Consider the following 13,536-nt stretch of genomic DNA (forward strand, 5'->3'; position numbering starts at 1 on the left):
TGCCTCAGATAGTTATCCCTCAGTAATTGAATAAAATCCAGTTCCTTCCTCACATGTGTTCTCTCCTTCTTCCAATCAATGTTACCATAGTTGAAATCCCCCATAATAATTACCCTCCTTCCACTAATTTCATTAATTTGCCTATGCATACCATCTCCACCATCTATTCCATCACCTGGTCTATAGCAGCACCCAACTGTACATTTTGTTCCGTTAGTGTCAATCTCACATCAAATAGCCTCAAATGAGCTCCTTTCACTATCCTACAATACAACTTCTATTCTCCTTGGTTGCAGTTCATCAGCTATCATCATTAACACTCCCCCCGTCATTTTATTCTCTCTGTCCCTCCTGAACACACTATACTCTACACATTCTAGCCCACTAACTATATCATCTTCTATCAGCCATGTTTCACTAATGCCAATAACCTGTGGTCAGGAAGAGCCAACCAAGGCCAAAAATTCTTCCTTCTTAATTACTAATAAGTAATTAACAATAAATATAGGAGTACACCACTTTGGCAATTCGATAGTAGAGGTAAGTTCGTGTTCACTTAAAACCTTGATATTCCAGGTCTACCTACTCGCTGATGAGACCTCAAAAAAGGTCGAAACCGGTCTAGGTAGTGACCTCTTCTCATAATGTAAAACAATATATATACAACTCTTAGGAGCTGGGTTTTATATTATGAGAGAATATTAAAGTTACTGACGGAGCTTGCTCCATCTTTGCATGGAGTTGCCCTGGTGTTGTACTACCCAAGTGATCACTTACACTTGGGCTCGCCGATAGTTTTTTTCGGCATGAAACTGTATGGATTTCGATCCGAGTTTCGTACCCGGATATAAAAACAAAGGAATTTACCATCTCCCTTTCTATTCTTCCTATTCTTGTTCCTAATACTCCTAGCATTAGTATACATGAAATGCAGAGGTCCTTTTGTCCCACCCCTATCTAGATGCGTTATACTAACTATCCCATTCTGATTTCTTGTCCTTCGTACTGGCTCGGGCACATTATAAACATTCTTATACTCAACTGCCTCATTGATGTCTGCATATCCACTTCCTCCCCTGTTAAAGATACCAAGTTATTTTAAATATAAACCTGGTTTTTTCCTCCATTTCCAAAGTAAGCAAACAGACAAATCAGTCAAGTTTCCACCTGCAAGTGTTGCAAGTTAGCTGACCCTGCACATAGTGCAAGTCCAAGGCAACTCGTGGTAAAGGTAGAATAAGCTCTGATCACTATTCTTAATATTTACCCTTAATGCAAAGCACATCTCCTGGAGGAGATGTATGATGCTATGTATTAAAGGCAAGGGGCCACTACCCAGACCAGTTTCAACCTTTATTGAGGTCTCATCAGTGGGAGCCACGCTAAGAAATACTAAGTTTTAAGTGGAGTAAAAAACCAGGTTTATATTTAAAATAACTTGGTATCTTTAACACATATTATACCCAAGGTTAAAAAACTTTCTACGTCTATCTCTCATCCTGAGATTTTTATTTAATAAGGTCAAAGCACCTTATGGTAACTTGTGTTGGTAAAATATTTATAAGCTCTCTATTACTTAAAACTTAGTATTTCTTAGCCTGGCTTCCACTGATGAGACCTCAATAAAGGTCAAAACCGGTCTGGGTAGTGGCCCCTTGCCTTTAATACATAACATCATACATCTCCTCCAGGAGATGTGCTTTGCATTAAGGGTAAACATTAAGAATAGTGATCAGAGCTTATTCTACCTTTACCACGAGTTGCCTTGGACTTGCACTACGTGCAGGGTCAGCTAGACTTGGCAACACTTGCAGGTGGAAACTTGACTGACTTGTCTGTTTGCTTAACTTGGGAAAGGGAGTAAAAAAACAGGTTTATATTTAAAATAACTTGGTATCTTTAACATATATTATACCCAAGGTAAAAAACTTTCTACGCTTCCTCCCCTCCTTAATTATTATTACGTGACACCTCCAGGGAGTCCAAAGACGACTCATCGAGGGAGGATACTTACTCTACAACTCTGTCTCCACCACTCAATCCACCAACTACAACGAATCGCAACTACCATCATCATCTACACCAATGCATTCTACCCACAATGACACCAGTATTTTCACAGACAATCACAAACATCAATGCCCACGCCAGGATTCAAACCTGCAGCCTTTTGGCTGGAGAGCAGATACGCTAACTACTTGACCAACCAGACCAAATAGATCCTATTATGATATTGATATTAGAATCAGAGATATCAAACTTTGTTTTTTGGTTTATGCTGATGATGTAATCCTAAACATATCCACTGCAAATCTCCAGGATTCTTATGATTCAGATTATTCTGTTATTCTAAATTCTGTTGGAGCTGTTATTCTAAATGGAATAACAGCTCCAACAAATTTGGCATGAAATTCAACAATAAAATGAACTATGAAAATATGCTGAAACATCAAAAACTTCAGTTTGATGTTTCAGCATATGGAGAACCTATCAGTAAATCAAATCATCTAATATCTTTCATTCCCTTACAGGGGGTAGGCGAGGCCTTTTAACCCTATCTAGCTTTTGGAGACTGAGTGAGCAGTTCTCCAAAACCTAAAGATAGCTTGTCATGGGCAAGCTATCTCCATCAGAGATAGCTTGCCCATGACAATCACTAATTATAAGCAGCAACCAATGAAGGGACTGGAAAACAAGAGCTGCCATCTCTCATTACCTAACCCTAACAGGATATGTTCTTGTCTGAAACAGTGTGGGTTCTATGGTTGATTTTCTTAGTTTACGGGACGAAAAACCCAAGTTTCCGGGAGGGAAAAAACCTGCTTGCCCATGCCAGAGATCAACTAACTCAGGAACTGGTTGAAGAAAGGCTTAGAAAAAGTTCCTCCAGTCAGTGACTAGATTTGAACTTAAATCTATTTTAGTGGACTAGCACAGAGGATGCAAGCCACTTCAATGGAGCTACACAGGCCTTGGAGAACCTATAGAACAAGTTAAATATTTCAGCTATTTAAGCACAATTTTTAGTGAGGATGGTAACAAATTAAATTTAGAAACAGACAACAGAATGAGTAAAGCTGGTATAGTAAGGAGCCAGAGAGGTTTGCAAAACAGGTGTTTGGTGCAAAGATGGCAGCAAAAAAAAAAAGAGGAAAACCAAGGTCTAGGTGGATTGATTCAGTCAGAAGCACCTTAAAATAAAATGTTAGTTATGAGAATATTGGAGTGCTGACTAGTAATACACTAATTTGAAGGAAAAGTAGTGACAAGAGATCAATAATGATATAAACTTAATCATGTAATGCTGTCACAATAGTAACAAAATGACCCTTGAGGATACATATTAGGAAATTAAGGATGACATTAATATAACATCAGAAGCTAAATAGGAATGGATAGGACAATAGTCAGAGATTTAGTTAAAGTCTGGAGGGATGTATCTATCACTCAAGAATGATTGATCAGAAAAAGATAACAGCTTCATAGATGTGCTGGTACAGGAAACTTTGAAATGCAGATGAACAGATAATTCCTAGAAAGGTTCAGTAAGAGACTTCTTAAGAGCACTGACAAAAAGAAAGCTGAAATACTTTGAACATTTGAAAAGAAGGAAACAGCATGTGATGAAGGGGACCAGTTGTTTGGGTGTGTTGGATAAGGTAAGAGCATTTCAGGGAGAGCACTTACTCTACAATTCTCTGTCTCCACCACTCATCCATCAACTACAGCAAACCACTAGTACCATCACCTACACTAATGCCATCTACTGCCCAGCACCGTCACTACTAGTTTTCTTTTGTTTGTAAATTGCATGTTCTCAAGACCGATTTGTCTGTATGGGGATGAAAAACCTGAGTTTCCAGGAGAAAATACCATGCTACCTTCATATGAGATCAACTAACTCACCTTCAGTTGAAAAAACCCATTATAAAGATTCCTCTCATTATGATGAGAATCGAACTTAGGCCATTTCCAATAAAAGGACACAACACACTGTTGTTCTTCCAATTGTGCTACAGAAGTGTTTATATGCTACAAGAACATGCAAGAGAACTGGCAATACCTGTAACAAATTATTTAATCTAGGTCTCAGCTCTGGCAATGTTCCAAGGCCAGTTAGTATCTCTGGAGTAGTGGTTGAGGTATTGGAAAAGTTAGTTAGAAGTGAAATTCAGAAATGAGAGGATAGGAATATACCGTATTTTTCCATGTATTAGACGAACCCTACTTTTTCGAACCCAAAATTAAGAAATCAATATTTTAAACATCTCCACTGTCTAATCATACACTCAGTGGGAGGAGGTTCAAATTGTCTCTCTGAAGCTTTATTTCCATGTTGTTTTGCGTAATTGATGACTTTTAACTTGAATTTTGAAGAATATGACAATCGTTTTTTATTTTTGGACATTTTTATGGGCTAGTGCTCAAAATATTGTCAATGCATTAACTTACCCCACCACCAAGTTGCAGACGTATGAATGATTTCAGAGTTCTGATTCCTTTATTCAGATTCAGATGTTAATGATGTCAATTGACAGAGTTAACAAAGGCTAGTGATTGGCAGAAGCTTTCATAAAGACAAGGTACTGGCAGTTTCAGCACGGTAACCGCAGGTCTCTCAACCGGTTACCCCCCCCTCCCCCGTGTATAAGATGACCCCAAATTTTTGGTTTAAAAATTTTAGAAAAAAGTATCATCATCTTATACACAAAAAAATACGGTAACATTCTACAGAGGACAGCATGGCTTTCTCAAAGGTGGGTAGTGCCTTAGTAATTTATTCACATGATGGCATAAGTGGGGGAAGGGATGCCTGACAGATAAACATTAGAGTGGTATATGGTGCAGTGAAATCAACACATGAGAGTAACTAGTGAAGTGCCTCAGCACTACTAGGGCCGCTACTCATTAATTTGTATATGAATGATATATTAGTGCATTGGAGGGTGGGATATTCAGCTGTTTGCAATGATGCAATATTCAGGAGGGCAATAGTTGTTAAAGGTGATGTAGATTTCCTACAGGATGAGTTAAATAAATTGACAGTGTGGTGGGGAAAGGTTTGCAATTCAATTCAATGGTTGTAAAATGTAAAGTAATGCACTTTGCAATGAAAGATTAGATATCCCTGATCTCTAGCCTCCTCAATTTCCTGTAACTGGATTACAGGAAATTGAGGAGGCTAGAGATCAGGGAGGTGATGGTGGATAGAGGTTTGAAGTTTAGGGGACAAATTGCTAAAGTTGGCAAAATAGCTCAAAGGATTACTTGGATATTGAAGACCACATTGACCAGTAATGAAACGGGGGGAGGAGTATCCCTAATCAAGTTATGATTAGACTACATCTTGGTTACTGTGCACAGATCAGGAGTTGGTGTACAGGATTCAGAGATGAGTGACCAAGCTGGTGACAGATCTCTGGAATGTTTCCTATGAGGATAGATTGAAGATGTGTGGGATGCAGAGTTTAGTGAAAGGTCAATATGACAGGTTGATGAGAGGGGACATGATTCTATAAAACAGACACAAAAGAAATTTTTCAGTACATGGGGAAATAGTGGAGAACAAGTATTTGAAAGTTGGGTAAGAATGCAGTTAGTAACGGTGTGTGGACTAGGTTCTTTGCTTGGAGAGTGGTGAATGAGTGGAATGAATTGCCAGAGGTAGTTGTGAATGCTACAACAGTGAACAAGTGTTAGAAGAGGTAGGATAGGTATTGTGTGAACAATGTTTAGTGGGGTCTCTTGTGAGAGTCTTTTGACTCCATGGAGGTATCCATATAATAATAATGCCAAATTCTTCTTAAGAGAATTAATGCTTCGAGGAAAGCTAACGAAATCACGGATTTATGCTGAAAATGTTACTGGATGTGGAAATGACTTTTGTATTATTTATAATTATTTATGGTGTTATTTTTTGAGGATGAAAGGCATTGTTTTAACCTGAGTAAGTGATACTATTATGATTTATTTTTCTTTCTGTTGGGATTTTGGCGAATAATTAGATAGTAGAGGCCTGCAGTGAGAAACATTAGGTTTCTTTGCCATAATATATTCTTATCAGCGTTTCTTTCTCCCATGCCAACAACATACCACAACTCAGACTTCCTTGCAGACACTGCAGGGAAGTCGAGGAAGGTAATGCATAATCCTGCTACCATACACTGTGTGTGGTAGGATTATGCTTTACCTGATAAAGAGGCTTTTGTTACATTACAGTCAGATTTCATCCTATTCACTACATAATAACAAGCATGATGACCGAGAAGTTTTCTGATGTATAAATGGCCTTGGTGAGGGGATGAGAAGACTACTGCCCTTTAAGCAGTAGCCGGGTGCTTTTGTAATCGATCCTTTCAAAGCTAGATTTGTATTTGTTGATTTTTATCAGTATTATTTATTTGCAGCCATTCTGAGTTATAAAATAGATGGAAGAAGAACCTAGTTGTTGCCTGAAGTTATTTGTCATGTGATATACCATTTTTTTTAAACTGCTTTTGAACACTTGTTCACTAAATGGAAAAGATATTTTTACAAATACATTGGTAGGTAAATGGTATACTTTTACAAAAAGGAATGGTATATGTGCATGAGGATTCATGAAATTTTTTTAAGCACAGTAAGAGAGAAATCAAGATATTTAAGTGTTGAAAGTTTTTTTGCTTGTTACACACTAAATGAAGAATGCCAAGAAATTATATTCTTGGTTTCATCCTTTATCCAAGAGGAAGAAAACAAAGTTTGTACATGAATTAACTTCAGAACTGGGGTACTTGTATATAGAAGCTTATGGCTTCATATTAGCCAGTCTTTGTCTTATTATCCCACAATTCCACTGGCTAATGACTATAGAAGGAAGAATGACTATAGAAGATTATCCAAAATGAGTGCTGATGGTGACAAGGTGACAGAAGAAGATAAAATAGTTGAGTTACTGAGTGACCACTTTGCAAGAGTATATCATCCAAATGAGATTACTGCTGTGACACATGACAGAGATTGATGTGGAAACAGGTGGATGAATTGGAGGTTCTTAGGATACTGCAGAATCTCAATGTAAATTCAGCTGTGGGATTAGATGGGATATCAGCTTGGGTTTTGCAAGAACATGCAAAGGAACTTGGCAATGCCTTTGACTAGGCAATTTAAGTCTCGGCTTTCGTCAAGTTCCAAGAGAGTGGAGAGAGTGCAAAATAATTCGTGTGCATAAAGGAGGTTCTAAGACTGCAGTAACAAATTATAGACAAATCAGTATCTCAGGAGTGGTGCTAAAAGTACTGAAAAAGTTGGTCAAAAAGAGAATTCAAGAATGAGAGGATAAGAATATGATACTCTATGACATAGGTGGCCAACAGCAGGTCCACAAGCCGCATGCGGCCTGTAACGTGATTTTGTGTGGCCCGCGGCAGGATAAAAACTATATTATATATGTATTATCCATTTAGCTATTAGTTTCGACAGCAGATTTTCTGATTGATATACTAGTTATATTCATTATTTCTGATGACGGAAACAATTTATATTCTCAAAACGGAATCAAAATTGTTTAAAAAGCTTACTCAATTTATAAAATCTACTGCTTCTCTGTGCGAGTTGTAGAAGTGGTAGATTTCTATGCACTCCAGAGTAGCTCATCATTGAAAGTCACTTGCTCTGCTCTGGTTACAGTGATCAGTTTCAAAGACTCAGTTTCACAGTAAATAGTGTTATTGTTGAAGTTTGTGTCCCCTGGTCAGTTCCTTCAGCCTTTGTGTACTATGAGTAAGAAACGTAAGATCTGTGAAGAAAACAGGTCATTTCAGGAGAAATTGGAAAATGAATTTCTGTTTATAAACAATAATGACAACAAACCACAGTGCCTTGTGTGTTTGCAAGTATTGTCTGTGCAAAAGGAATATAACCTCAAACACTACGTACAGCACCATGCAGCTAAATACCAAGAATACGTTGGACAAGTACATACTAAAATTGTACGTAATTTGAAGAGAAAGGTTGGTGCTCAGAAATCTATTTTTACTAAACCAGCATCAAAAAAGCACACTCTCATTAGAGTCATTGCATAACACAGCCAAAGGTCAAGACATTTATGATGCCATTATGAAGGTTGTAAATGGTACTGGTGACATCAACAATCTCACAGCTATTGTGACGGATGGCGCCAAATCAATGCGTGGTATTCAAACAGGCTTAGTTGGCTTACTAAGAAAGGCTGGAATCAGTTTCCCTGTATTGCATTACATCAGGAAGCTCAGTGTGGTAAAATTCTGGAGATAAAGGATGTTATGAAAACTGTAATGAAGTGTGTGAATCTAAGTAAGGGATCGGGCCTTGACACACCACAAGTTTCTTTTGTACACAGAAGTACGTTGGCTAAGCAGAGGGAACTGTTTGAAACAGTTTATTTTCTTTGAAAAAGTAAATAAAACAGTTTCTAGAGGAACACGAGAAGACAAAGAACTAATCACAAAATTATGTGATCCTCATTTTAACAGCTTACTCGGCTTTCTAACAGACATCACACACCACATGAATGAACTCAGCGTGAAGGTACAGGGATGTAACAAAATCTCAGATTTAGTTGGACACCTAGATTGGTTCATAAGTCGACTAAAGGTTTTTAACCTTCAGAGAAACCTAGTCATTTAACCTAGAGAAACCATGACAATGACCTCAAGTTTTCTGTGCTAATGTTAGACCAACTTTTGGAGCAATTCAGTAAGCAATTTTCTGACCAGTGATGATATGCGGCCTCAACTGACATTATTTAACAACCCAACGAAATGCGGCATTTCAGAGTAGCATGACACTATTCAATTGGAGTTGTGTGATCTTCAAAGTGACCCTTTTTCTAGTCAAGGGTGGAGATAGGCATTGACTTTCGGAAACTGGTACCAAGGGAAAAATATCCTGCATTCAGTGATTTCAGCTTGAGAATTGCATCTATGTTTGAAAGCACATACATATGTGAATGCACTTTCTCAACCATGAGGGCAGTTAAATCATCACAAAGAAGTCGACTGACTGATGACCACCTTCAGGATTTGTTATGAATATCGTCATCATTGTTGAAAATCGACTTTGATGAACTTGTTGTCGCACATGAACACCCACAGTGTTCTCATTAAGTTGTGTTACATGTAAAAAACCAAAAATATGTAATTAAATTTAATTTAACAACTTATATTTAAATCAATCAAGTATTTTATATTGTTCTCCCAGTAGTAAAATGATTTAACAAATATAGTCATTTAATACATATAACTATTACATTGAAAAAATGCACAGTTTATTTTTATTTAAGTTCTGTCTAAAAGTGTGCAGCCCCTTGACGCTACCATTTAACATATACTGGCCCTCGTATAGAATGAAGTTGGCCACGCTTGCTCTATGAGGTGCAATGTAGCTTTGTAAGGATCAATCATGTCTAAGTAATTTATTAACTTTTTATAATAGAGTAAGAGTTGAGTTAAATAAAGGAAATAGCTACACTATGATTCTGCTAGATTTTGAAAAGGCATATGACAGAATATCACATGGAACTCTGTTATACAAATTAGAATAAATGGAAATGGATATGATTATGTGGATAAGAGAGTGGCTGCTGGACAATTATCAAAAAGTGGCATATGGAGGAGCAGAATCCAGGTGAAAGCATGTGACTAGTGGTGTACTAGAAGGTTTAGTGCTAGAACCACTACTGTTAATTTGTAGATAAATGATATAGGAAATATTAGGTTGTTTGTTGATGATAGAAAATTAGATAATGTGGAAAAATGTAAAAGGTATGTATTTTGGGATAAATAGATTACAAGCTGTGTACCATACTGATAGAACTGTATTCCAGGAAATAGATGAAGCTAAAGATTCAGGTGTGGTGGTAGACAGAGTTAAAGTTTAGAGGAAATATTACCAAGATGGTTATAAGATTATTTGACTACTGAAGAACACATAATGATAAAGAAAGTGTTATTCCTCTTTATAAGTCCTTGATTCATCCACATCTGGATTAATGTGCTCAGGTTTGGTCTCCTCAGTTTCTTGGGAATGACGAAGCAGTGGAGAAGATGCAGAGGTAAGCAACCAAGATGGTAAGTGGTCTGTGGAATGTTCCATATGAGGATAGACTGAGAGTATTTGATTGCAGAAGCTGCTTGATAGAAGAAAAAGAGGGAATATGATAGAAACATTTAAGTTACTTAAAGGATTTTATAGGAATGATGTAGGGGAAAGCTTTCAGCACTTGGCTAGAGGTGCCAGAACAAGAGGTCATCCCTGCAAGTTGAATAAAGGTGTGGTTAGTAGGGGATGTGACCAGATTTTTTGCTTGGAGAGTTGTGAATAAGTGGAATGGGTTGCCAGAGTCAATTGTAAGTGCTCTATCATTAATGGGTTCAATAAGAAGTATAATAGATTGTGTGGATAGTCTGGGTCTCCCACAATGAGTCTTTGAACTCCATGGAGGTGCCCATACAATAATAATAATATTTTTTTACATTTAATGATGTATGGCATATTCTATATGAATGGTACCAGTAAAATATTACCTTGATAATATTCCTTAATGGATCAAGATCATCTGGTTCCACATATATTCTAAAGTATGGATGAACACCATAAACTGTATGCAATCTTTTTAAGGCATCATTGATATCCCAGCGTTCCGGTTCCCATTCTCTGAGAGCAGCCCAACCTGCCATTTCATTAAAAATTCTTTTAATACGTGGTGTTGTGAATTGAATATCCTCAGTTTTCATACATGCTCTATAAAACCTATTCACTTTCCAATTTGGTGTACTAAAACCTGAATCCTGATCTACGAGGTCAATCAAATTACGCACACGAATATATATCTTCTGCTTTAATTCATCCTTCACACTAAATGATCCATAATTATTTGGGAGAGGATTGTGGTTGATCCAGCTTCCACACGCATATGACCAAAAATCCGTACAAGGATCACTTTCAGTATCTAATCGTGCGACTACAGAGGCTGCAGTACGTAAGCAGTGCTCTGTCACGCATTGCTTAGGCTTCTTAGAACACCTATAACGATTCACTTGAACTGCTAATACTATTACTACAATGAAAAAAATAAACAGAAGTATGCTTTCTAGAATTATAATAACACAGTATTTATTACTTTTCAACCTTTCTGACAGTTCGCGTAACCTCTGTGTTATCGACTTTTGTTCTTTCTCACTAGTCTGATCACTATTTCCCATGCACTTTGCACGTTCTTGCTGTTCTGCTTCAGGTTTATTCATTATTCTGTAATGTGTAATCCTAGAATAATCGTATTACTTCTCCTATAATAATGGCGCACTCTTATCTTCATGAAAGAAAAAAAATAAAACCTCTTAATTTTTACCACTATCTGTTACATTAAGAATAAGGTTTCATTAGACAATTAACATGACAAACTGACGGGCACACTTGAGTACACAATAACAAGCGGAAAAGTCACATATAAAAGTATATTGCCACTTAGCCGAACGTACACACCGCACCAAAATCTTCCTTACATTCAACACCACCACGCCAAGTGATAGCATTAAGTGCCTTCAACTTTCCACCAATCATAATAACTCTGTAAGGAAGATAACCTGAAAACCGAGTTTTAACTGGTGTGATAATTGTTAAGCTATTTTAGAAGAGCATTTCTAAAATTATTATTATACTTGTAACATATTTGTAAAGAATGTTAAATAATAATAATGAAAAGTGAACTTAACTTAAAGATAAATGTAATTAACGATTCAAAAATTTTTCACCTTTGTAACATAGCCATATTGAGTATAGTAACAACTAGTCACTATTTACATTATATTATCATTATCTTATAACTATTATATTATAATTTACATTATCTACATTATAGAACAGTGCGGTCTGAAGAGATTTCAACATACTACTTCACAGAAGTAGGAAAAATAGAGAAAGGCAGCCCTATTTGTTAAGATTTGTTAAGATTTATACTTTTATATGTGACTTTTCCGCTTGTTATTGTGTACTCAAGTGTGCCCGTCAGTTTGTCTTGTTAATTGTCTAATGAAACCTTATTCTTAATGTAACAGATAGTGGTAAAAATTAAGAGGTTTTATTTTTTTTCTTTCATGAAGATAAGAGTGCGCCATTATCATAGGAGAAGTAATACGATTATTCTAGGATTACACACACCGTCATAAACAGGGAAATGGGATTTGATAGGGAGGCAGGTGATAGAGTTAGCTGTAAATAGTACTGAGGTCATTAATCGTTGTGAAACTGGGATTAATTGTTCGCAGAATGTTAACAGTATACAGAGTGGGGTAATTCACACACAGGGATATTATGGGAGGAAGGGAGTATTGCAGTTTATGTATACCAATGCTCGAAGTATTAGGAATAAGTGTGAAGAATTTTTGTCATTACTTAGTACAACATGGCCAAAAATTATAGGAATTAGCGAAACTTGGTTAACCAAGAATGATATAGTTATTGTGATTGAATGTAAGGGGTACAGTATTTTCAGGCAGGACAGAGATGACAGAATGGGGGGAGGGGTTTATTAATGATAGACGAAACATTAAAGCCAAAAAAGATAGAAGTACCTCACTGTGACAGGTATGTAGAGGGCAGTTCATTAGAGGCTGTTTGGTGTGAGATAGAGATTAACAAGGCGAAATATGTAATTGGTTGTTGCTATAATCCAAGGGGAATAAGGGAGAATGTAGATAGCATGTATTGGCAAATTAGCACGATGAGTAAAGGTCAAGTAATTATTATGGGGGATTTTAACTTTGGGGACATAGATTGGGGGAAGGAATGGTCACAAGGAACAAAGGAAATGGAGTTTATACAATTGTTAAGAGATAATTACCTGAGACAGCATGTGATGGAAGGGACAAGAGATTCTAGCGTGTTAGATCTGGTCATAACATCGGAGAACATATCAATAAGTAATTTAGTTACAATGTCTCCACTTGGGGAAAGTGATCATGTGGTCTTGACCTGGGAGATTGAAAGACGTACTGAATATTCTATTAAGAATGGGTATATGTGGAATTACAAGGCTGGTGATTATGTCAAGCTGAGAAATCAGCTTTCAGCTGTATTATGGCATGAGAAATTCAAGGGGAGAGATGTTGATGGTGCATGGGAGATTCTCAAGGAGTATTTGAAGAAAGCTGTATCAGACTGCATTCCCAGAGTCAGAAGGAGAAATCAAGTAGGAGTAAAATGGATGACTAATACTATTAAACAAGAGTTGCAGATAAAGAAAAGGTTGTGGAAGACATATAAAGAAAAAGGTGATGAGCGTTCCAATTAGCAATATAAGGTACAGGCAAAGAGAGTAACCTGCATGGTAAGGAAAGCCAAAGCTAATTATGAGAGGAAGCTAGCTGATGAATCCAAAAGAAACCCTAAAGAGTTCTTTCGCTATGTGGCTAGTAAAAGGAAGAATATCCATGGAAGGATTACTTTAAAAAGTGTTGATGGTAAGGAAATTACTGAAGCTAATCAAATAGTTGAGTTGCTTAGTGATCATTTCGCAAA

At 36.9% G+C, this 13,536-nt stretch overlaps 1 protein-coding gene across 1 annotated transcript in view; it reads right to left on the bottom strand.

Annotated features, from left to right (window-relative positions):
* LOC150109426 (endothelin-converting enzyme 1-like) overlaps positions 1–11,523 on the bottom strand; it is a 297,401-nt gene extending 285,878 nt beyond the window's left edge. The window contains exon 1 of the mRNA XM_090413095.1: positions 10,545–11,523. Within this exon, the coding sequence (XP_090269221.1) occupies positions 10,545–11,264 (720 nt within the window). The 5' untranslated portion in view covers positions 11,265–11,523. The remainder of the gene's footprint in view (positions 1–10,544) is intronic.
* Between the last annotated feature and the right edge of the window lie 2,013 nt (positions 11,524–13,536).

This window comes from Typopeltis vanoorti, chromosome 2, assembly GCF_054136105.1.
Source record: "Typopeltis vanoorti isolate ZY-2024b chromosome 2, IOZ_Tvanoo_1.0, whole genome shotgun sequence".
Lineage (NCBI taxonomy): Eukaryota > Metazoa > Arthropoda > Arachnida > Uropygi > Thelyphonidae > Typopeltis > Typopeltis vanoorti.